Source organism: Crinia signifera, chromosome 7 (assembly GCF_055691185.1).
Source record: "Crinia signifera chromosome 7, ASM5569118v1, whole genome shotgun sequence".
Classification (NCBI taxonomy): Eukaryota; Metazoa; Chordata; class Amphibia; order Anura; family Myobatrachidae; genus Crinia; species Crinia signifera.
In genome coordinates, this window is record NC_139223.1 from 41,333,254 (window position 1) to 41,356,454 (window position 23,201).

Consider the following 23,201-nt stretch of genomic DNA (forward strand, 5'->3'; position numbering starts at 1 on the left):
AGCTGTGCAAGGCTGCAACGTGGTCATCTGTTCATACCTTCATTAAGTTCTATGCTTTTGACACGTTCGCCTCCCAGGATTCCTCCTTTGGTCGTCGGGTACTTCTGACACCTCAGGCAAATTCCCTCCCTCGAAATACGGCTTGTGACATCCCCGATGTCCCCTGTGGGACCCATGGACCCTGAAAAGGAAAAGGAAAGTTATGGTAGAACCTACCTTTGTTAACTTTCTTTTCTTGAAGTCCATGGGAACCACAGGGCGCCCTCCCTTCAATTTGTTCCTGAGGTATCCCTATGTGTGATATACTGCACTGTGACCTTTAACGACCATAGTCTTGTTCATGTACCGTGATATGTATGTATGTGTACTTGGACATGTGTTCTCTCTGTCCTCTTCTTTTCTCCGCTTCCTGCTTACGGCTTGTTACCAAAACTGAGCTGTGTGAGCCTGGAGGCGGGGTTATAGGGGAGAGGGCCCGGGCATCCTGGGAAATCTTAAGAAGCTTCGCTGATTGGTGCCTCGGACCCCCTGGATCCACCTACAACCCCGATGTCCCCTGTGGTTCCCATGGACTTCAAGGAAAGAAAGTTAACAAAGGTAGGTTCTACCATAACTTTCCTTATTTATTTACTTATTTAATGTTCTTTCTCCCCTCTTGAATCACTTTGTGTTTATAAAGCTGTACAGAAATCCTTACTGCCCATTCCTAATGTGTGTGTGTATATAAAATCACCCTCGAGCAGAGGCGTAAGTTCATCCCAGTCACCCATAGGCCAGGTGGAGGTAAAAAGAGAAAAAAGGGGAAAACCAAGAATGTGTGTGTGTTTGTTAACGTGTGTGATATATAAATATATATAGGCACTCACATATTAATAATCAGTGTTGCAGTTGCCTTCCATGAAGCCCCTTGGCATAGAGGTCTCCCAAATATAGTTCATTTCGGCTGTACTCACAGCAAAGAAATGTAGTCAAATGGCAGCATATAAATCCGAAAAAAAAAAACTTTATTTTTTCGTCATCAAAGTTTTTCGAAATGTTGGATTTACCTGCTGCCATCTGACTGAATTTCTTTGGTGTGAGTGCCGCCGAAGTGGACTATATATATATATATATATATATATATATATATATATATATATATATATATATATATATATATATATACTAATGCATGCCTAACTTTTGTCAATGTTTGACTAATGCATGTCTAACTTTTGTCACTGACTAACTAATGCTTATCTAACTTTTGTCAATGTCTAACTAATGCATGTATAACTTTTGTCAATGTCTAACTAATCCATGTCTAACGTTTGTCAATGTCTAACTAATGCTTATCTAACTTTTGTCAATGTCTAACAAATGCATGCCTAACTTTTGTCAATGTCTAACTAATGCATGTCTAACGTTTGTCAATGTCTAACTAATGCTTATCTAACATTTGTCAATGTCTAACTAATGCATGTCTAACTTTTGTCAATGTCTAACTAATGCATGTCTAACGTTTGTCAATGTCTATTTAATGCTTATCTAACTTTTGTCAATGTCTAACTAATGCATGTCTAACTTTTGTCAATGTCTAACTTTTGGTGTCGACCTATTGACTGACTAGACATTGTGCGCTATACCATACCCGTAATATGTGCTTCCACGATTGCGGGGTCTGGCTGAGGAAGGATATTAATGCGTAGGTTGGGCCGGCTCTTTACTCTGTCCTGGCCTCCTGGCTTCACACTGCGCCGCTGCTTCTGAAGCCTGCAGTCTGTCTCCGCATCCGTGAGTCCTTTTGTGGTGGTGGTGGTGGTGGTGGCTCCTCCTGAGTCTGGACCAGGTTTCCAAGTAATCTTCTTACTAAATTGGTTAGTAAAAGACAAGTGCACAATGCCTGCACCCTGCTTTTTAATTGCATTTGCATTCATTTCTACATACATTATGTTGTGCTGACCTCCTCTACTACTGGCACAGTGACACTGATTAGTGGCATCTCTATAGTATTATAGGGCCCCATCCAGCCTGTAGTGAATGACCTTGTCAGATGTAGCCTATATTGCTTATTGCCTCTTCTGTATTTACAGGACTAATGAATAAATTGGCCGAGCAGGGTCTCCTTGGTATCATCCGGACCAGCCTATCTCATCCTGGGGATCTAAATCCAAGCTTGTGTTTCCATGCAGCACCTTACTCTGACAGTCTGCTGCAGGGCCTGGGTAACCTCATACACTATATGGCTTGTCTGTGATCTGGTAGATGGATATACTGTATGGGATTGGTGGTGGTCTGACACACCCCTATACACACCTTCACAATTTACATAACGATAAGAGTCACTTCCTGCCCAGGGCTAGGGATGGCCATCGGTGTGGTCTCCAGCATTGGTGATTGTGTTACTAGCCATCGATGTACAGTACATACTTGGTGTGTTTCCATCGATAGTTTAAACCAGGCATGTCCAAACTATGGCCCTCCAGCTGTTATGAAACTACAAGTCCCATCACGCCTTGCCACAATTTTGCTATTACAGAATACTAAAACTATGGCAAGGCATGCTGGGATGTGTAGTTTCACAACAGCTGGATGGCCACAGTTTGGGCATGCCTGGTTTACACCATTGAGTACTGTATTTAGGCCGGGGCCTATGGAAGACTTTATCACCAGAATATTAAGCAGCTGTGCATACATACAACACAGAGAACCATCATACACTATAGTATAATGTTATACTGTGAGATTGTTGTTCTATACAGCACATGATGTGTGGTCTGCCTCCTGCTAGAATTAGGGATGTATTTGTGTATGGGAGAGGTGGGGTGTAACACATGTAGGGTTGGCCATCGTTGCCATTGCCATCGATGGCAATTCTGCAACTGGACATCGATAGTGCTAAGCTATGCAATGGATGACCATCGATATTTTTACATATCGATGGTCTTCCATTGTGTTTGACTGATTGCCCCGTGGGCCAATCAAAACACGGGGCGGGGCTTCACAGGTGTCGGGGGCGGAGCTATGCTCCATGTCCCAACGCTTGGAAAGAAAAAAAAAAACAGCAAAACACCGTTTTACTGTTCCACCCTAAACACATGTACTATCTTTATATCTGGCATAGGTGGAAATTTACACGCTGTGCCCGATGCCAGCTATGTGGTCAAGAACATGTTCTCCAGGCAACCTTTCACCTCTGACCCTGAAATTGAGCAAGTTGTGATCCTGACCATGAGCGGGATGCCGATCCTGCAGAGAGCCGGACATTTCCTGCGCCAGATCCTCAGGCCACGGCCCAGAAAACATGACGCAAACTCGGGTAAGCACAGTAGACAGTGGCGACAAATATATTCACACTACAAAAATGTAACAACGCAATCTACAGCGTTGTTCTGTCCGCAATATCAATCAGCATAGTAGCCTGCATGAAGCCAGAGGTGCGGGAAGCATGCGGATGGGGGCGAATGCTGACATCCATTCGCATGCAAGCATATGGGGGGGGGGGGGGGGATCGACGACCATCCAATAATTTCTTTCCCCTATTCGCAAAGAAAAGTTAGTCTAAACTGACCTTATTTGGCTTGGAAATGTCCAAAAACAGGGCGGAAGCTGACATGTGACGTCAGACACCCCCAACCCATGCAGGCTTCGTCACACCTACATTCTCCCAGCTCTTTTCTGGGTGTCCTCATGTGTCTGCCCCCTGTCCTCCCCCTGCCCGACCCCCGCTACAGTATGTGAACACCTCGCCGACTGGCATCGCACAGCGGCCCTGCATATACATATATTCGCCGATATGCTTGCACAGTACCGCACCATCGGTCCCCACAGCGAATTTGCTGTGGGCTGCCTAACGTTGAATCAGGCTCTTAGTCACTTTTGCACATTATCAAACCTGTGCTTTCACACTAAGGAGGTTATTCTGATCGGAGCGGCCAAACGTGCGTACGTTCGCTATTAACGTACGCTAGCCGTACGCGGCCGTTAGGGTTAGGTCCACCCACAAATCAGCCGCTTACGTACGGGCAGAAATACCGTAGAAGGGGAGTGGCGTACAAATGAGCGTACGGCAACGTACGCGGACGGCCCAGCCCTTGCACTCCGACAACTGGCGTACAACTGAGCGTACGGCGCCGTTTACGGACGTCTTTCGTCCGTCTTCCCACCGACTTCTTGCGGAGATCTGAGCGTACGCCAGCTTGCACGGACGGGTCCCTATTGTTTTCAATGGAAAACTCAGCTTATGTCACCGCTCGTGAGAGTGAGCGTACGTCCGTGCACGCTGGCATACCCTTCACATATATGGACCTGCAAATCTTGCCTCTCAACTACTAATCTGACAATTGATTAATTAATCTATTTGTTATTCAATTATTGTTTTCTATTAACTCAATTGTCTACCTTAATAAAGACCTAATAAAACTACATTTGAACCCTCATTACATGTATATTTGTTATGTTCTAATGTGGCATTTTAATCACTATCTATGTGTCCCCATATTGCTGTTACTTTTACATCAAGTTATGTTGGTGTTTCTGTATATGTACTAAATTATGTCCATAATTACTTTGTCCACAATGTGTAACATGTATACCTACCCTGATGTTATGTGTGATGTTTTAATCTAACAACATTAAACATGCATGCATTTTCACTATGTGTTATTTTACTCAAAAACACACACATTCACACATCAATCATTACCCCTCACCTCAAATTACAAGTATAACGTACAGTACACATCTGTATGTACCTACCCTTACAAGCCCTCTAACATATTTATTAGTAAAAACACAGGCAATTTCGAACTGTACATAAACGTTTATTTTGGGCAAAAATAATAAGGGGGGGGGGGGGATAAAAAAAAAATTAAATGAGGTCGTCCAGTTGGGCAAAAAGAATAAATAAATATAGCAGGGTCAGGAATATTTCCCTCCGGATCCGTGCCACCTCCTCCTGCTGCTGTTCAGTGTCTGTAGTGAAGGGATAAAAAAAAAAAATTAATATATAACATACACAAAAGTTTGTTGTATTTGTACATAATAAAAAGTTCAGAGTTATGTGTGAAGGCCACATACATTTGTAAACTACATTGAAGATGGGTCTGCTGTAAACACAGTACTAAAAAATAATATGTTAACACACACATACTGTACATAGTAAATAACATTAATTCAATTACTCCTTCATCAATGAATGTATGCTGTATCCCAATTGGTACTTTGGTTTTGGGGGACTGTCCTCTAACCTCACAATTAGCCTGTGCTATTTAAGGGTTATGACATTGTTGTGGCTTAAGCACTCCTTAGTATTTTAAATTTAGGACATTGCTGTACAAATTATAGGCCTACAGCTATGTTTGTAAAGCATGCATCCGCATGGCCTCACACACTATTACCAAAACAATCTCTACATTTAAGTTGCACCAGTGGCAGATTAAGCCTTTGGGGGGCCCGGGGTACTTTAGAGCGGGGGGCCCCCTTGCACTTGTCATTACTGGCTGCACACTGCATGGGCGAATATTATACTGTCAAAACACAGAGTAAAGGCAGAATAAACTTGGTCAATGGTTACCTGCAGGGGATATATATATATATATATATATATATATACACACACACCACATGAAAAGCCTGTGTTTGTCCCTCTGCCCCTTACTCTGGAGGAGACCTCACAGTCCTAGTGCTGCCTCTGATTAAAAACCCTCCTATGACTAAGCTGCTGCTGCTGTTCTCCATGGACCTGAGAAGCATGTAATGAGCTCCACCAATCAGAGCTCAGCACAAACTTCTCAGCCTCTGTCCTCTGGTGCAAAGTGTCATGGGACTTAGTCAACTCCCAGAAATGCACTGCACACTTGTGCAATCAGTGTGCCTTGGCTCCCGATGCTCAGCACCATAAATCATTGTCACATTGGCAGATAGGTGAAGCTGCAGCACTACCCCACCCATGCACAAAACATTTAGCTAAAAAAAAAAAAACATAACTTAAACATTTTATTTTTAAAACATACATGACAACCACAGGGGGCCCCTAGCTAGAGGGGGGCCCAGGGGCACTGACCCCTTGCGCCTCCATTATAATCCGGCCCTGTGTTGCACATCATGCTGGGAACTGGAGTTACCCAACACCTGGAGGGGGTGGGGGTTGTGGAGGGGGTGGGGGTTGTGGAGGGGGTGGGGGTTGTGGAGGGGGAAGGGGATGGGGAAATTGTGTGGGTCCAAGCTGCACCCAGTGTCTCCTCTTCTTCCTCCTCCTCTTCTTCCTCCTCCTCTTCTTCCTCCTCCTCCTCTTCCTCCTCCTCTTTCTTCTCCTCCTCCTCCTCCTCTTCCTCCTCCTCCTCTTCCTCCTCCTCCTCTCCTCCTCCTCCTCCTCTTCCGGCTGCTCCTGGGCTGCCTGGTCCCGGCGTGCCTGCTCCCGGGCTTCTCTGGCGGCTCTTGCCCGTGCTGAAATGTTCATGTTGATGGCATAGAAATCGAAGATTGGGTTTCATAAAAAAGGGGGAAAGAAAAATTCACATTAGTCATGCTCATAGCCTTCAAAATTAGCATTGCTGTGATATTTCAGACATTTATCATGCAAACTATTTGATATCCTACACCCAAAACTGATCAACTACTTAAACCCCCCCCTATACACCCCCTATACACCCATATACACCCATATACCCCCCATATACACCCATATACACCCATATACCCCCCATATACACCCATATACACCCATATACACCCCCATATACACCCCATATACCCCCCATATACACCCATATACCCCCATATACACCCATTTACCCCCCATATACACCCATATACACCCATATACCCCCCATATACACCCCCATATACACCCATATACCTCCCATATACACCCCCATATACACCCATATACCCCCCATATACACCCATATACACCCCCATATACACCCATATACACCCATATACCCCCCATATACACCCATATACACCCCCATATACACCCCCATACTCAGCAACATATTTATAAAAAGTACACAAAACATTGCTAAAAAACGCTGACATACTAGTAATCAAAACTTACATCGGGCAATATGGCGGGCGAAGGGTGCTCAGCAAAACTGGCTGCCGCCGGCGCAGGTCTGACCAGCGCCGCTCAACCTGCCCCAGGCTTCTGCGGACGCCGGTCGTCGAGAAGATCAGGCAGCGGGCAGCAGTATACGCCCGCCGCTTGTCCGCATTCCTAACATATGGGCCCCTGGGCCCCAGGTGACGGTCCATGACGTCGACCAGGGCCAACAGCTCAGGGGTGGAAAATGGCCTAGCTCTGTTAGAAGTCATATTGGCAATGGCGCAGTTATTAATTGCAGGTACATATATCACTTTTGGTGCTTGCTGATTGGTCGAAAAATTGTTTGTTTGGTATTAACTTTATTAATCCCTCTTACATTAACAAACTGGATGCGAATAGAAACTTACGCGGACCGTTCCGATATACACACACCACAACCAACAGCATGCATTCAATGAAGAGAGAAGTACTGTATTTACAGTGTGCGGAAAATAATACACGCAACCCTCTACTTATAACTACGCTGCTTAAAGGGGGCACGATACACCGATATCCATGGAGAGGAGTACTGTATTTACAGTGTGCGGAAAATAATACACGCAACACTCTAGTCATAACTACGCTGCTTAAAGGGCCACAATGCGACATGTTGCTGTATGACAATTTCATACACATTACATATGTAAGGAAAGCATTGTAACGTGATGTTTTGAAATGTGACTCACAAGGCATACACGAACTCCAACAGATACCAGCTGACAACAGTCATCATTGGAATGACAGGTGCACACATTTCACGATGTAGCCCACAATGCTCCACAACCTGTGTATGTGCATATACAGGTGATTGATCAGGTGCGTTGAGACCTGCGTAATTTAAGCGGGAATTATCGGCGGGAAATATCGGCGTAAATTTGCATCTACATTGCGGGAAAAAATATACGCCCCCTTGTTCATGGCGGGAGATTAACATATAAATATTCAGTCAGATGCAGCCCACAATTGCTGCAAACATGTCTGACTCAGACGATTCCGCAGCTGAGGACGCTCTGCAGAGAGCTACAGCACAATCCCTGCTTGATGCACTGAACAAGAGGGAACAGGAGCGGAGAAGGAGGGCCCAAGAGAGGAGTAGCCTGCAAGATCAAGCGGGCCCCTCAGTAACAGGCCCTGGTGAACCTCCACCAGCTCCACAAGGGCCAAGCAACCAGCCAGAACAAGAGGTTGCATCTCTCCAAACAGGTGTGACCCAGCAGGTGCATGGTGAGAGAACTGGGGCCACCAGAAAACGAGCTGCAACATCTAGGGTGAGGACTGAGCAGGATACCACCACCAGAAAGAGAAACCCTGCATTTGTAGAGGCCGAAATGCGAATTCTAGTGCCCAGGGCACGCAAATGGATTGAATTGGCAACCAGGAAGCCGGGTGCCAGTGCAAGGAGAAACCTTTGGGAGAAGATCACAGAGGAAGTGAACCAGGTGGCACCAGTGGTCAGAAATTGGGACGCGGTGAAGAAAAGGTTAGTGTGTTTGTCAGGGCAATTTTTCAGCAGTCTCCAGCAGGAACTGAGGCCCTTATTCTAGTTCACTCTTTCTGGCCAAATATTTCTTAGATGGACAAAACCATGTGCACTGCAGGTGAGGCAGGTGTTACTTGTGCAGAGATAATCAGATTTGGGTGGGGTTTTACACCTGCCTCACCTGCAGTGCACATGGTTTTGTCCATCAAAGAAATATTTGGCCAGAAAGAGTGAACTAGAATAAGGGCCTCAGTTCCTGCTGGAGACTGCTGAAAAATTGCCCTGGTCTTTGTCCCCCTGATGTCATATGTGTGTACATATGTTACATGTATGTTTTGAGACTAATAGAAAGGTGTGTTTGTAGATAGTGCTACACTTCAATGTCACATGTGAACACAACCATGTCTAATAACCCACATTGATATATGAAAACATGCACCATTGGTGTGATGTGAGGTTATGGGCACAGTTCTGCTCATGTTAAGTATGTGATGGGACAAGAGAAAGTGTGTTTTTTGAAAGAGTTGTAACATGTTCCATATGATGCTACTGAAACAAGAATGAGCAAACTGTGCACATGTAGCTGGTGAGAAACTACACATCCCAGTATGCCATTCCATAGTTAAATTACTCCATAATAACCACATTGTCAAGCTATGGTGGAATGTGTAGTTTCACACCAGGTGGAGGTGCCTAATTTGGCCATGGATGATGTCATTTCTGCATAGTGATGTATGTATGTGCATTTAGTGGCCTAATGAATGAGATGAGACACTGAAATGCCTCCTAATTTAGACATGAATGTGTGTGTGGGACACATATGGCAAAAAAACATAAGAGCACCCACACTAGGAAATGTCACGTAGCTAGGGGTACCACATAGTCCCTTTAATTCCGGACACATATTAATTACACAGGTTCTGTGGCTGGCTGACTTCAAGACTCCACTTCACCTAATTTTAAACTGCCACAGAACCTGTGTAATTAACATGTGTCCGGAATTGAAGGGACTAGGTGGTAACCCTACACGTAGCACAGTGGTGCACATATCTCATGGTGATATTTGTATTTTTAAACTTGTAGGTGGACTGACTTCAAAAGTACACTGAAGAGGAAGATGACTGACCGGTACAACCACAGCATGTCCACCGGGAGCGGTCCTATGCCTGACTATTTGGAGTATACCCCCCTGGAGCAGGACTCCTTGGACGTGATTGATGTGGGGGAGATCAGGGGGATCTCCAATATGGACAGTGAGCTCCCGGCGGAGGTCTTTGATGCTGCTTTTGATGGTAAGTAACAGTAATGCATTGTATTTAGAAAGATATTTTTTTATTGCGTATGTGATGGTGACATTGTTTTCAATTCTTATCCTAGCAGAAGCAGAAACCCCGGATGTACCGGCAGCATCTTCCTCTGCAGAGCCACAGGTGGAGCAAGTGGTCCAGCCTCCACCAAGACGTCGCCCCCAGCCCCAGCCACAGGAGACATGGGATGAGAGCCTGTTGGTGACGCTGGAGAGGATCGAGCAGCAAGGGGTGGATGCTGCGATCCGTCAGCAGCAGGTGGCGGATTTTCTGGCGGAGTGGAAGGCCACAAACAATCTGCAGGTTGAGGCCTTGAACCGCATTAATGAAACTCTGGCGGCTGGCATAGTAATCATTGGCCAACACCTCAGCCGCCAGAATGAACTTCTTGCGGAGCAGCTGTCCACCGCCAGGTCCCTAAGGGACAATCCCCCATCTGCTGCCCCACCCCAAGCTGCTCCCCAACCTTCCACCTCGGCTGACCCTCCTGTGTCGACTAGGGGAAGACGCCGAAAGCCAGCTGAGCCAAAGGCCCCTGTCCCCAAGGCCCCATCTAAAAGGGGCAAAAAAGGGCCCAAATGAGACCTGGTTCACTTCCTCTGTGGTTGGAGGCCAAAGGTTTAAATTGCACTGGACATCCGCTTCCTGAGTTGGCCATCGATCCATTTGCGTGCCATGGGCATGAAAGTTCGTATTTTGACCTCTACAAATGCAGGATATTTTTTTTTGGTGGTGTGTATCTTGCTTAGTATTCACCCTGGTTGTTGCAGTACGTATTCTGGTGTCCCCATTTCTTTCACCATTGCATTTGCAGGGTAACACATGTTTGGAGATATGCAACCTCTTGTTCTGGCTGTTTTATTATTTGTGTGTCTATTTTATTTGTTTATTTGATTTCTCACATTAAAGTGTCAAGCTGTGATGCTGAACAGCAAATAAATTTATTTTACAAATTAAATCTAAATTCTGGTATGTGTCATTTCTTGTGTGAAACAAATACTAGATTTATGTGTACTTACTGACCAGGGTATTTTTGAACATTTGTGGAAGTGTGGTCGAAGTTTCCCATGTGTAACCATAGGCGTGCGCACGGGGGGTGCCAGGGGTGCACAGGCACCTCCTAATGGCCGGCAGCTGCAGCCTGTCAGATGCGCAAGGATCCAGACACACACAGTTTTTTTTTTTATCTGTGCGGCGGTCAGCTGTATAGATGTAAGCCCCAGCACTTCAGGGGTTAACACGGCCCCCAGCACGTCTCCCCAGCCAGTGACTGACAGGCCTGCATGGCCTGGGATAGGCGGAGGATACAGGAGAGGGGGAGGAGGGTAGGCAGGAAGGAGAGGAAGGGAACTCACGTGGAGCGAGGGGTCAGGAGAGCAGCGTGTGCGGAGCTGCTGAGCGGTGCCGCAGTGAAGTGAGCCAGCGGCGGGACAGCAGGTGAAAGCGGTGACGCGGGGACTCACAGACGCCGGGAGCCAAGGAGAACAGCGCGGGAGTGACGTCACAGCCGGAGTGAGGAGAAGAGACAGCGTGCGACGCTGACCCCCGCCGACCTGCCGAGGAGAGCAGCGCGGGAGTGACATCACAGCCGGAGTGAGGAGAAGGGACAGCGTGCGACGCTGACCCCCGCCGACCTGCCGGGTGAAGAGAGCCGGTAAGCAAGGGAGGAGGACGGCAGTGGCAGCAGCAGAGGGGCAGACACGGGTAATACCAACACCCGCGCCCCTTTACAATTGAGGGTCAGCACAGGGCCACCCAGCAGCTCTATCGGTGCAGTATCCCCCAACCCCAGGTGCCCGCAGCAGCAGAGGGAGATAGCAGAGCCCAGCAGTATTGGGGAGTCAGCACCATCTGTATAGCACCTCTCCAACCCCAGGCGCCCCCAGCAACAGAGGGAGATAGCAGAGCCCAGCAGTATTGGGGAGTCAGCACCACCTGTAGAGCACCCCTCCAACCCCAGGTGCCCGCAGTAGCAGAGGGGCACGGGAGCCGGGAAGGGAGAACAGCAGAGCCCAGCCGTCATCAGGGTTCCTGCTGTGTCTGCCTGCTGTAAGTGCTGGAGTGGCAGACTCTGCGGCCTGAGGTGATGGTGCACCCCCTAAGAAAATGGGCTGCGCACGCCTATGTGTGTAACCCTCTCCATGGCCATTCCCATGTTCCTATCCAACTTTTCCCTGCTAATTAGTTTGTGTCAGCACATGTGCAGAGCAACTTAATAGGTGAGAAAGCAGTTTGTGTGCAGGTGAGGTAGCTCCTACAGTAGTAGGTAAAAGCAGGTCCAGAACAATGCTTTCCTCATGGAGTGGGTGAGGCAGACAAACAAGGGTCAAAAGGTACATTTGTGTAGGAATGCATATGTGTCCTCCCTAAAAAAAGATGTGTGAATGGGCCAAACATGATAAATTAGCTTGTGAACAAACATGCCTAACTTTTTAAATATATATGATTTTACAGTGTCATAAGCAGATGTAGGAATCCTTTGTTAGAGAGATGAGAGTGCAATAATGTGATTGGTGGCATCTTACATCCAGAGTGTAGTCAAATCCAAATCATAGCAGATGAGATAGTGGTACAGGTCATTATTTTGGGTACTATACAAAGATTGTGTGGAAAATAGTGGTCATGGGCTTCAAACATTGCTGAAACATCCTTTGTAGGTGTTAGATGTGGTTTATGTTATTGTATCCTAAATACAAAACCTATGTTAGTATTAGAGTGAACACGTTGACACATGTCGACTTGTGTAGATTGAGTGTGCTACTGCGTAAAGTCTATGAAAGCACGTAGTGAATGTGTCTAACTGTTTAGCAAATACCTACCTTAGCGTATAAAAAGATTCTTACCTTAAATTAAACAAACCTTTAAATGTGGAGAAGTATAGAAAGAGAAGCTTCCAATGTGTTTGCGTGCTGTGTGTGTGGCTTGCAGGTAGTGAAATCATGCTTTGGACTTAATAGACTGCAGCATTGCTTATTACATTCAGGTGTATGTGTTTGAGTAGTAATCAGCGTTAATTAGCAAACTCAGGCGCACGCTGGCATGCGGTATCTGTAGGGGTGGTTTGAGATGGCGGCTGGCAGCCGCCTGTTTTGTGTCCGAAATGAACGGTGCCTTAGTCGATCGTGCGGTAGTAGCACCGCTCATTTTTGGTGCACACCCCCGTGTACGCCCATATTTACGCCCATTTTCCCTCATTATTTCGGCCGCTCCCATCAACACGCCCCTATGCCGACCCATTACCCGTACACTCGCGTACAGGTTTTTTCGCACGTTGAGACCCCGGCCGTAAGCGTTGTGGAGTGTTCGCGCCGGCGCATTAGCGTATCTGCACATGCGCAGATCATGAAAAACACCGGGACGTACGCGTACGGCCCGGCCGCTCCAACCAGAATAAGGGCCTAAGTGATGTTGCCAGTAGCAACCAGTGTCTGTCTATTGTTTGGTAGAATGCAATAAAGAAATGATTGGCGGAATTTGATTGGTTGCAATGGCCAACATTTCTAGAAGTTTTAGTAAATTCACCCCTGGGAGGGTCATCTTCACCCATACAAATGAGTCACCCAAATGACAGAGGGCCAGGTGTATCAAGCTTCAAAAAGTGATCAAATGGAGAGTGATAAACAGCCAGCCAATCAGCTCCTAACTGCCATGTTACAGGCTGGGTTTGAAGAATGTCAGGCAGGAGCTGATTGGTTGGTTGTTTATCACTCTCCAATTGATCACTTTTGAAGCTTGATACATCTAGCCCAAAGAGTGACAGATAACCTTCTTGAAAAAAATTAAACGAGGAAAGTGGGAGGCGGGTTCCTCACAATTTTTACTTTACTGGACCCATAGTTTGGGGTCCCCCACCAGCATTCCAGCAGTTACATTTTCCTTGGGAGGTGGAGGCTACAAAAACAGTCTTCTGGGTGTAACCAGCCCTAGAGCCTGGGGTTTTTCTCCATTCCTCCAGGCCTTTAGGTACGGAGGTGATAATTATTTTTTAGCCTTAATAATATTGTCCTTTTACAGGTGCACCATGAGTCCCAGGGCTTCCTTGGTGTGCCGGCACTATGAGAACCACAAGTGCCAGGATGTCTGGTAGGCAGGCCCTGCTGTAGTGCATCTCTAAAATATATATATATATATATATATATATATATATATATATATATATATATATATATATATATATATATATAAAGAATAACTTCCCGAGACTTCTTTTACCCATTTATTACTACAAAATCCACTGTGGAAGGTCCTTTTCCATGCATGTCCGAGGAAATGAAGCCACCCCAGCAGGTCAGAGCGTGGTGGTAGTGGTTGGGGGGACCCTATGTGTTTTATTCCTTTACGTTATTTAATCATTTCCAGCAAACCTGCTGGAAGGACAGCAATATGACGCTTCATTTCTCTCCCCACAACCTGCTACTTCCAGCGCAAACCGGAAACTCACAGCAAGTTTGGGCACGCTAGAACTGGCCTGAAATCTTGAACAACATTAGGATACAGAGGAGTGTGGGGTAATTAGGATTTTGTTTTGGCTTGCAGTGTGTTTGGTCTACCGGTGTTTGGGTTGATGCTTTCTGGGTAATCTGGTTTCCCACAGTCTCAGAATAAACTGTTGGTTTGATTGGCTTTGAACAGAACCGACCCTACACTCAGGGGCGCTGGAACGTTTTTAGGTTGGGGGGGCAAGATATAATCTCATTTTGGCGCCCCCTAAATTGCTATATGTTACCCCCGGGCACTATACACACTGGCAGCGGCATATACACGTGGGCATTATACACAGGGCAGCGGCATATATGCATGGGCATTATACACAGGGCAACGGCATATATGCATGGGCATTATACACAGGCACCCTGCCCCCCCCCCCGACCCAGCAATTGCTGCAGCTCATGTCACATGGTGGCTTGGTGGACTGCTAGCATATTAAATAAGTATATTTAATACTTATTTAATAAATAATAGATAAGTATATTATATATATATTATAATTAATAATATGCTAGCAGTCCACCAAGCCACCATGTGACATGAGCTGCAGCAGGTGCACATGTCACATGATGGACAGAGTACAGTATAACAGAGTCAAGTGAGGAGATTTTATTATTCAGTCAGTGCAGCCTGAGCCACAGAATTGACAGCGGGGCAGAGAGAGCTGTCTGTGCGCTGCCTGGCTGGCTGGGTATGGTCTCCTGCGTGCTCTCCCCCCACTGTGCCCTCCTTACACTGTATACCCGCCATCTTTATACTCCCAAGTTCTCCAGTACGGAAGACACCCGTGGTGGTCTCCCGCATAGCCGGCCGTTACCTTGTAGTGACATGTGTACACATGCGCCCAGTGCACCTAGGCTTGATGTCGGCGCCGGGATCCCAAGGGACTAGGAGGAGATCGGAGTGCGGTCGCCGCAGGGGGTGGGGGTGTAGTAAGATGGCTGAGTAGCGGCAGCAGCCTGGTCTATTTTCAATTATCCCACTGGACGGCCGCGAGCCAATAGGAGCTAGCGGTTCGGCAGCCAATCATGAGCGGCTGCCGGACCGCGAGCTCCTATTGGCTCGCGGCCGTCCAGAGTCAGACTACTAGGGAGAATGGATAACAACGTCGGACCAGGCTGCTGCCGCTGCTTTCACATGAGTATTCGGCAGAAACTCAGAAACTAGATCCAGCCGGGCAGCGCACAGACAGCGCTCTCTGCCCGGCTGTCAATTCTTTAAAAAATCGGAACATAGCGCCTCAGTAATTTTGGGGGGGGCAAGCTGCCCCCTCGCCCCCCCCCCGTTCCGGCGCCACTGCCTACACTGTATGGCAGGCATGGCCAAACCCTCCAGCTGTTGTGCAACTACACATCCCAGCATGCATTGCAATAGTTTTAGCATTCCCTAATAGCAAAACTGTGGCAAGGCATGATGGAACTTGTAGTTTTACAACAGCTGGAGGCCCATAGTTTGGCCATGCCTGCTGTATGGGGTGTATTTACAACAGTGAGTGTTTTATAGAAGGGGAGATGTTGCTCTTGGCAACCAATCAAATTCTAGCAATTACCTTCTAAAATATGCTAGATAACAGAAAAGTCAAATCTTATTGGTTGCTGCGGGAAAACTTGTACTTTAGTAAATATAACCCTCTATCCGTTATAGAATTGAAACTGTTTGCATCACTGGGCTGGAACTGATGTGAATTATTAAGAAATCTCAGCTGCATAATATTTTGGCACTGTAGAAGTAAAATATAACGATAATTCTAAATAATGCATTTCCCCAAATTATATTTTCTGTACTAAACAGCAAGATAATAGATGTCTTCATTCTTTTCTCCACATTACTACCAAATGTCCTTTTGCACTTAGTATTATATTAATTTCTCTTTCCTGGCTGAAAGTCCGGCTTGAGGTTTTCTGTTCCACAGTGTAATCAATACTGCGATTAGTGATAATACAATATTCAGCGGGCACTCCCCAAACTATCCACTGGGTGGCAGTAACTGCATTATTATAAAGACAGATTGTGTTTCTGCGTAACCATAGATGGCCTGGATCTGGTTTTCTATCGCATTCGTACCTCTGTCAGGTTTTTCACATTTTTATTTTAATAATGTTCTGTAGGGAATATTATATACAACAGTTATCATTAGAATTAGGTCTTCAGATGAAACCATAGCAACTGGACTTTTGTTTTCATTGTGTTACTATGTACTATAGTTGTTTAGTGTTGTTGCTAAGGGTTATACTTTTCATTTACCATTGTTGGTCATTGGTTCTCAACCTAAATCCTCAAGTTTCCCCAGCAGATCGTGTATTGAGGATTTCTATCCATTGAAGCAGTTGGGATAATGGACCTTATTCTGGTACATGTGCACCATTGTGAAAAAGAACCCTTGTTCTAGAGGAATTCATGGTTTGCATCTTCGATATGCTAATAACTTTCCATGTCATAGATCATGCAGATTCAAGACTGTTGGTAGAGTTCTATCCTGAAGGTATATGATAGGCATCATACTAGTGATATGGGGGTTTATGTACTAAGGCCCTTATTCAGATCCGATCGCAGTACAAATTTGTTTTCAAAATGGGCCAAACCATGTGCACTTACTTACTGACACATTGTAAAAGATGCACAAGTGGTGCTAAACATTTTACCTGGAAAACATGAACTGTGTTTGGTCCAGGGGACTGAATTTGAGAACCTGTGCTGTAGGTACTAAGGCAGTGGTTCCCAAACTGTGTGCCGTGGCTCCCTGGGGTGCCTCAGGACACATGCAGGGGTGCCCTGGGTTGGTGGTCCAGGACCAATTCAAATTATTAATTGTTAATTATTTATGAGCAAAACCGGTGCTGGTGGCTGTCAATCATAAAATGTGTACAAACAGAAGCAAATCCTGCCCTTTACCACATAACTGACCCTAACAATCACATATAAACTCAATCTAATTATTTATTTGGGGGCCTAGGGGTGCCGTGAAAAAAAATCTGATACTCTAGGGTGCCGTGAATCAAAAAAGATTGGGAACCTCTGTACTAAGGACAACAATACCTTGTTATCTGGGTGAAATATCTGGGTGCAATCATTCCGATTATAACCCCTCTTCTGGTTTTACTGTGACTTATGTGAATGCACAAAGTCCACACACACACAGTATATGAGAACAGCTCCTTCACCATAAGGCTGTACCTCCCATGGCGGAAGCAACAGATTGCGAGAGCCCTAAGGCCTCCTGCCACATACAAGCCCAAATGGCGAAAAGCCGGTTGAAGCTTGGAAACTTCTGAAGTGGAATTATTAATAAGGGGAGAATTTAATCCCATTCTTCTCTGTTTGGGAAAATCGTTTAAGCATAAACAGAAGAAAAACTCATTTGTTAGCTGTATGCATACTAGAAAAGCTTCCAGATATCTGGTGGCATTGTCTCTGACTGCACAGGTTCTCAAACTGGGTCCTCAGGACCCAACACAGGTCATGTTCTCCAGGTTAAGATGTAAGTGCTAGCATATTGATATACTAATATATATATATATATATATATATATCTCTTATATATTTGGCTACATCTGTCACTCAATGTGTGAGTGTGTCTATAACGCTGGGTGGAGCCTCTGACTCTGCCCACACACACTCACATAGTGACAGAGAACCAGCCCACAGTGCTAGACACCCTCTGCCTCCCCATGCTGCCAGGCAAAAACACTGCTACTCCACAGCCACCAGGTGAGCGGCAGGTCTGCATGCACACACCCCCCCCCCCCCTCTGCCATCACCCTCCCACGATTTGCGGGCCCCCCGCAATTCCCCCCCCCCCCGCGACCGCCCCCTCCCGCGATTTGCGGGATCCCCACAACCCCCCCTCCCGCGATTCGCGGGGCCCCCCCGCGACCCCCCCTCCTCCCGCGATAAGCGGCTAACCCGCGCCCCACTCCCGCGATTTGCGGACCCCCTCCCGCAATTCATGGCACCCCCCACACCCCCCCACGATTCACAGACCCACCTTACCCCCCTCCCGTGATTCCCAACCCCCCTCCCGCAATTCGCGGACCCCCCCTCCTGCGATTCAGGGTGCCCCACGCACCCCCCTTCCGCGATTCACGGACCCCCCCCACGCCCCCTCCCGTGATTCACGCCCCCTCCCACGATTCACAACCCCCACTCCCGCGATTCACGCCACCCCCCAGCCCCCCTCCCGCGATTTGCAGACCCCCTTCCGCGATTCGCGTCCTCTGCTCCAGCGCCACAACTTTTATCAATGTCTTGCCCACATACCACAATTATACAGCCTCCTGCTCTCATGCACCCTCACTCCCTCCCAGTGGGAGGAGACGCTCACCCACTGCCGGGAGCTGCATACTGTCCCTCACCCTCCTCCAGTTCTAGGGATGCCCATCAACCATCAATGATTTCAAATCATCGATGGTTTATGGCCGATGTTGAATACTTTTGCCATCAATGATGGAGGACCAGATGGTTTTCCTACATCGATGGCAAAGGAGAACCGATCAAGTTTCTAATTTTTTTATGGTGCCGGGACACAGAACATAGCTCTGCCCCCCACACCCGGAAGTCCCGCCACCGAGTTCTGATTGTCCCACGGCCTATTCAGTCAGATATAATGGATGACCATCGATAGCTACAACAATCAATGGTTATCCAAATAATATTTTACTACTATCGATGGCAGGGTGCAAAATCGCCATCAATGCCAACCATCGATGGCGTCTGCACCAATGCCCATCCCTACTCTGCAACAGGCAAAAACCTTTACTACCCCTCATGCCCACACACCTCTATCACTGCCCTGCCTCCTGTTCTCCTGCCCCGTAACTTCCGCCAGTGGGGACCCACTCACCCTGTGTTGCCCACATTCCACTATCATGCTTTACCACCCAGCCTCCTGCTGTCATGCACCCTAACTCCCACCCAGTAGGAGGAGACACTGACTCATGGCCACCGTCCTGTACTCGTGTGTTGCCACACTGGACCCTCACCCACTGGCAGAAGCTGCACAGTGTCCCCCACCCTCCTCTTTAGTCCCCCTTATGCCCACACACCCCTATCACTACCCAGCTTCCTGCTCTCCTGAACCGAAACTTCAACCACTGGGGAGCCGCTGACTCAAAAACACCCTACTATACTATTGCACACACACACACCTAAACAACATGCACACACACACCCCGCCCCACCCACAAATGTCACTGTACCATCAATGTACATCTTACTCTAACCGCTTTTTCATTAAACAAAACAATGCACACCCCCTTCCAAATCATATGCTCTCTTAACAAATGTCACCTATAACTCAAGTTGCAAGACAGGCCATCTATTATACCATTCTAACCATATTTCTCACAATACAAACATTAACAAATTAAGGGGGCGCAGCCCCTTACGCTGGTGTGAAGAGCGCTCTTGGGGCGCGATGAATCACCTAGTGTGTATATATATATATATATATATATATATATATATATATCTCTATTATGTCCCCACAAATAATTATACATAAGATATGAGTGGTGTTGCATGGGTGTAGCATGTGAGGACTTGCCTATTGTAGTCAAAGTTATTCCATGAATAGAGCTAGTAATACCATGTTCTCACTGCCAGTGAGAAATACACGGCTTTTCTACCCAGTAATTTGCCTTTTAACATGGGTGAGAACGGGTCAACCCGTGTGGGCATACCCGGATCTCAAACACGGGTAAAAAGAAGGGTTTTACCCGTGTATGAGATCCGGATATGCGAGCCTGTGTTACAAGGCAAATTTCCGGGTCGACATGCTAGACCCGGGAATTTGCCTGCAGTGAGAACGGGGTATTAGATCCTTTTCTGGAGATCCTCACTTAAAAGAAGCAAGGAACCGGGGGTGGCAGGAGGTCGGGGTGACCCGATGGGAACCCCTGGATTGGTCTTGGACTGATAAATGTATGCATCCCTGGGGGACAGCACACAATTATTTAAATTTGACAGTTAGTGATACACAGTGCTCCTGCCGGAGACTTTGAAAACATGACCTGTGTAGGGTCTTGAAGACCGAGTTTGAGGACCACTGTACTATAGATCTCTTTGATGAGGGTTCTCCTGGACCACCAAATCACTCACTTTTTTTTTTTTTTATGGAATCCTAACTGCAGATAGGCTGATAGCCAATGAGTAGATGCCGATGTTCTGTAAATGCAGGTATACACCAAACGATAGGGGACCGTCTTCCATGCAAAGTGTGGACTAGGCACAAGTGCAACTAGTTTTGCCCTGAATGCAGTTATAATTAAAGTCTAACATTAGGGCAGGCAGTAATAATATACACTAAAGGTCCATACACACTAGGTGACAGCGATGATCGCTATCATCGCTGGGGGGAAAGCCGCTCAGTGCATACACACTGAGCGGCTTTCCCCCTGCCCGGTGCAGTCAGCGGGGAGAGGACAGCTTTGCATAGCGCAGCGATATGCATAGCCGTCCTCAATTACCAGCAGATGAGACGCTTTCCCGGCGATGATGCTGGGCCGCGCAGCAGTGCTCATCGCTGGGGCATACACACTGGGCGGCTTTGAGCTGAAAGACGCTCAAACATGCTGTTTTGAAAGGCTTTCAGCTCAAAGTCGCCCAGTGCAGAGCCAGATTAAGGTCTAAATGGGCCTGGAGCTGAAAATTATCAAGGGCCTATTATGCGCAATAATAGGGGTTGTGGCCAGCACCTAATACTGGTGGCGTGACCAGTGTTCTGGTTGGGTGGTCTGCTCATGGGTGTGTCTCTATTTCTGTAAATACTTTCAACTAATTATATATGCCTGGAAAAGGCAGGGGAGCTGGCATAGGAAAAATGCAGGGAGATATATTGGCGGGTGCCCTCCAAAGGTGCACCTGCAGGATGCCGATGTCCTAAGATACTTGCGGGCTGAGGCGGCTCTCGTAATAAAAAAAATACTGAAAGCCAAAACTTGGTAGACAACATTTCAGCACCTTTTATGTGGTAACCTAAGTTTACCACACAATATACCCCTTATACAAATCATGCAACACAATAGTAACCCCCTTATACTGTACTTGCCTCTTACACATTATGCCACATGGAATGAGCCATAATTCACACCAACTGATCCAAAATTCACACAATGGCACATGGATTGAGTCAAAATTCACGTTATGCCACACAGATTGAGCAATAATGCACAATATGATTCATAAACAGGGGCATTGTGCGCAAAGGCGTGTATTAAAAATGTACACCATAATGCCCATGAAATGTTAAGCCACACACCATAATGTCCATTACGTATTATGCCAAACACAATAATGCCTATTAAAAATTATGCTACATAAGTGCTGCTTACCTACATGCTCATTGCCTGGGGTTCTATGCTCATTGCCAGAGGTTCCATGTTCATTGCCAGGGGTTCCATGCTCGTTGCCATGTGGGATTACATGCTCATTGCCAAGGGGTAACTGGGGGACAGCCACCGCCGGGCAGAAATGACAGCCATTGACAGCCGGGCAGGGAGCAGGTGGCTGCCCGGCTGTATTCAGAGCACTGCAGGTCCCGGCTATTTGAAATATTCCCCTGTCACACCAGAAAATGCATGCCCCTTTTACACCAGCCTAGTCCCTGCATTTTCTGGTGTGAGGGGAGAGAAAACCACCCCCTCCTTTAACCAACTAGCTATATCTTTGGAACCAACTGACCCATTTACATGAGACCAGTATCATATTTAATGACTTTTGAGTGGGATTTGATTGATTTTGGTCCTGTAAAACTGGGCCATTTGGTTCCAGAGAATTCTGCCCTCAAACAACATGAACTGCCATGGAATTACATTTCAGAAATAAAAAAAATCAGTTTACCCACAATTCTCTGGAACCAATGAACCCATATGGACCAGACTGGTATCAGATTGAAGGCCCAGCGATTTGAGTTTGACTAAGATCAACCTCGAGCTTCTGTGATGCCGGCGGGGGAACTGGCAGTCGTTGGAAGTGAACCGGGTGGGGGTCGGAATTAGCGGGTCCCATGTTATCCTATGGGGAAAACATTACAGCTTTGCCTGGCGATATCTCCAGTTCCCGGGGGGCTAGCGACGCGGGACCGGGCTCGTTGGAAAGTCCCTGTCATCAACTACAAAATGGGCCTATTTGGAGAGTGGGCCTGGAGCTGTAGCTCCATCAGGCCCATTGTTAATCCGGCCCTGGCCCAGTGTGTATGGGCCTTTAGTGAAACCAAACATGAGATATTTCCAATAGGGTGCAATACAGTATCTGCCAGCTGCAGGAAGGAGAGTGGCTCTCCTACAATGCTGTGTATTTTTGGAACAGTCCATGAACAACGGAACAGCAGGTTAATATAGGCAGCCATATGTGAGGAACATCTCTGGATACAGATTTTCTATGCTGATAGATCGCAGCGCTTAGAAGAATAGGTACAATCAGCACCTGTGACAGGACTCAAACAATTCCGCTCATTGGCGCACTTGTTTTGATCACACGCACATGATTGCATAATGCAAAGTGTCTCATTATATTCCAAAAACAAAGGCAGGAGTGTTCTCTGCCAGAGGATATACTGCGGAGATGAAGACTCAAACCACAGCGACATTTCCTCAGAAACGACATGAGAAGTGAGGAGAATGTACAATATTTTCCTCATAACTTTGCTAATTAAACATTATGCCGGATAACCCTAAACCACAGCACCGGTTTAAACTAGAAACTACAGTATAAGAAAAGGGGAAAATGAAGTTAGCTTCCACAGCTTCAAAGGCAGTAAGGATTAGGGCTGGAGGAGGAATCATCGATGGTTCATGGCTGATGTAGAATAGTTTTGCCATCGATGGGGGAGCGATGGCATCCCTCCATCGATAGCAAGTATAAC

General features: G+C 46.7%; 1 protein-coding gene across 4 annotated transcripts in view; it reads left to right on the forward strand.

Moving 5' to 3' along the window:
- LOC146020071 (dynein axonemal assembly factor 8-like) overlaps nucleotides 1-23,201 on the forward strand; it is a 309,887-nt gene that overhangs the window by 210,519 nt on the left and 76,167 nt on the right. For all 4 annotated transcript variants that reach the window (XM_083152871.1, XM_083152874.1, XM_083152872.1 and 1 more), the window contains 2 exons: nucleotides 2,073-2,204; nucleotides 3,104-3,298. In XM_083152871.1, the coding sequence (XP_083008997.1) occupies nucleotides 2,073-2,204; nucleotides 3,104-3,298 (327 nt within the window). The remainder of the gene's footprint in view (nucleotides 1-2,072; nucleotides 2,205-3,103; nucleotides 3,299-23,201) is intronic.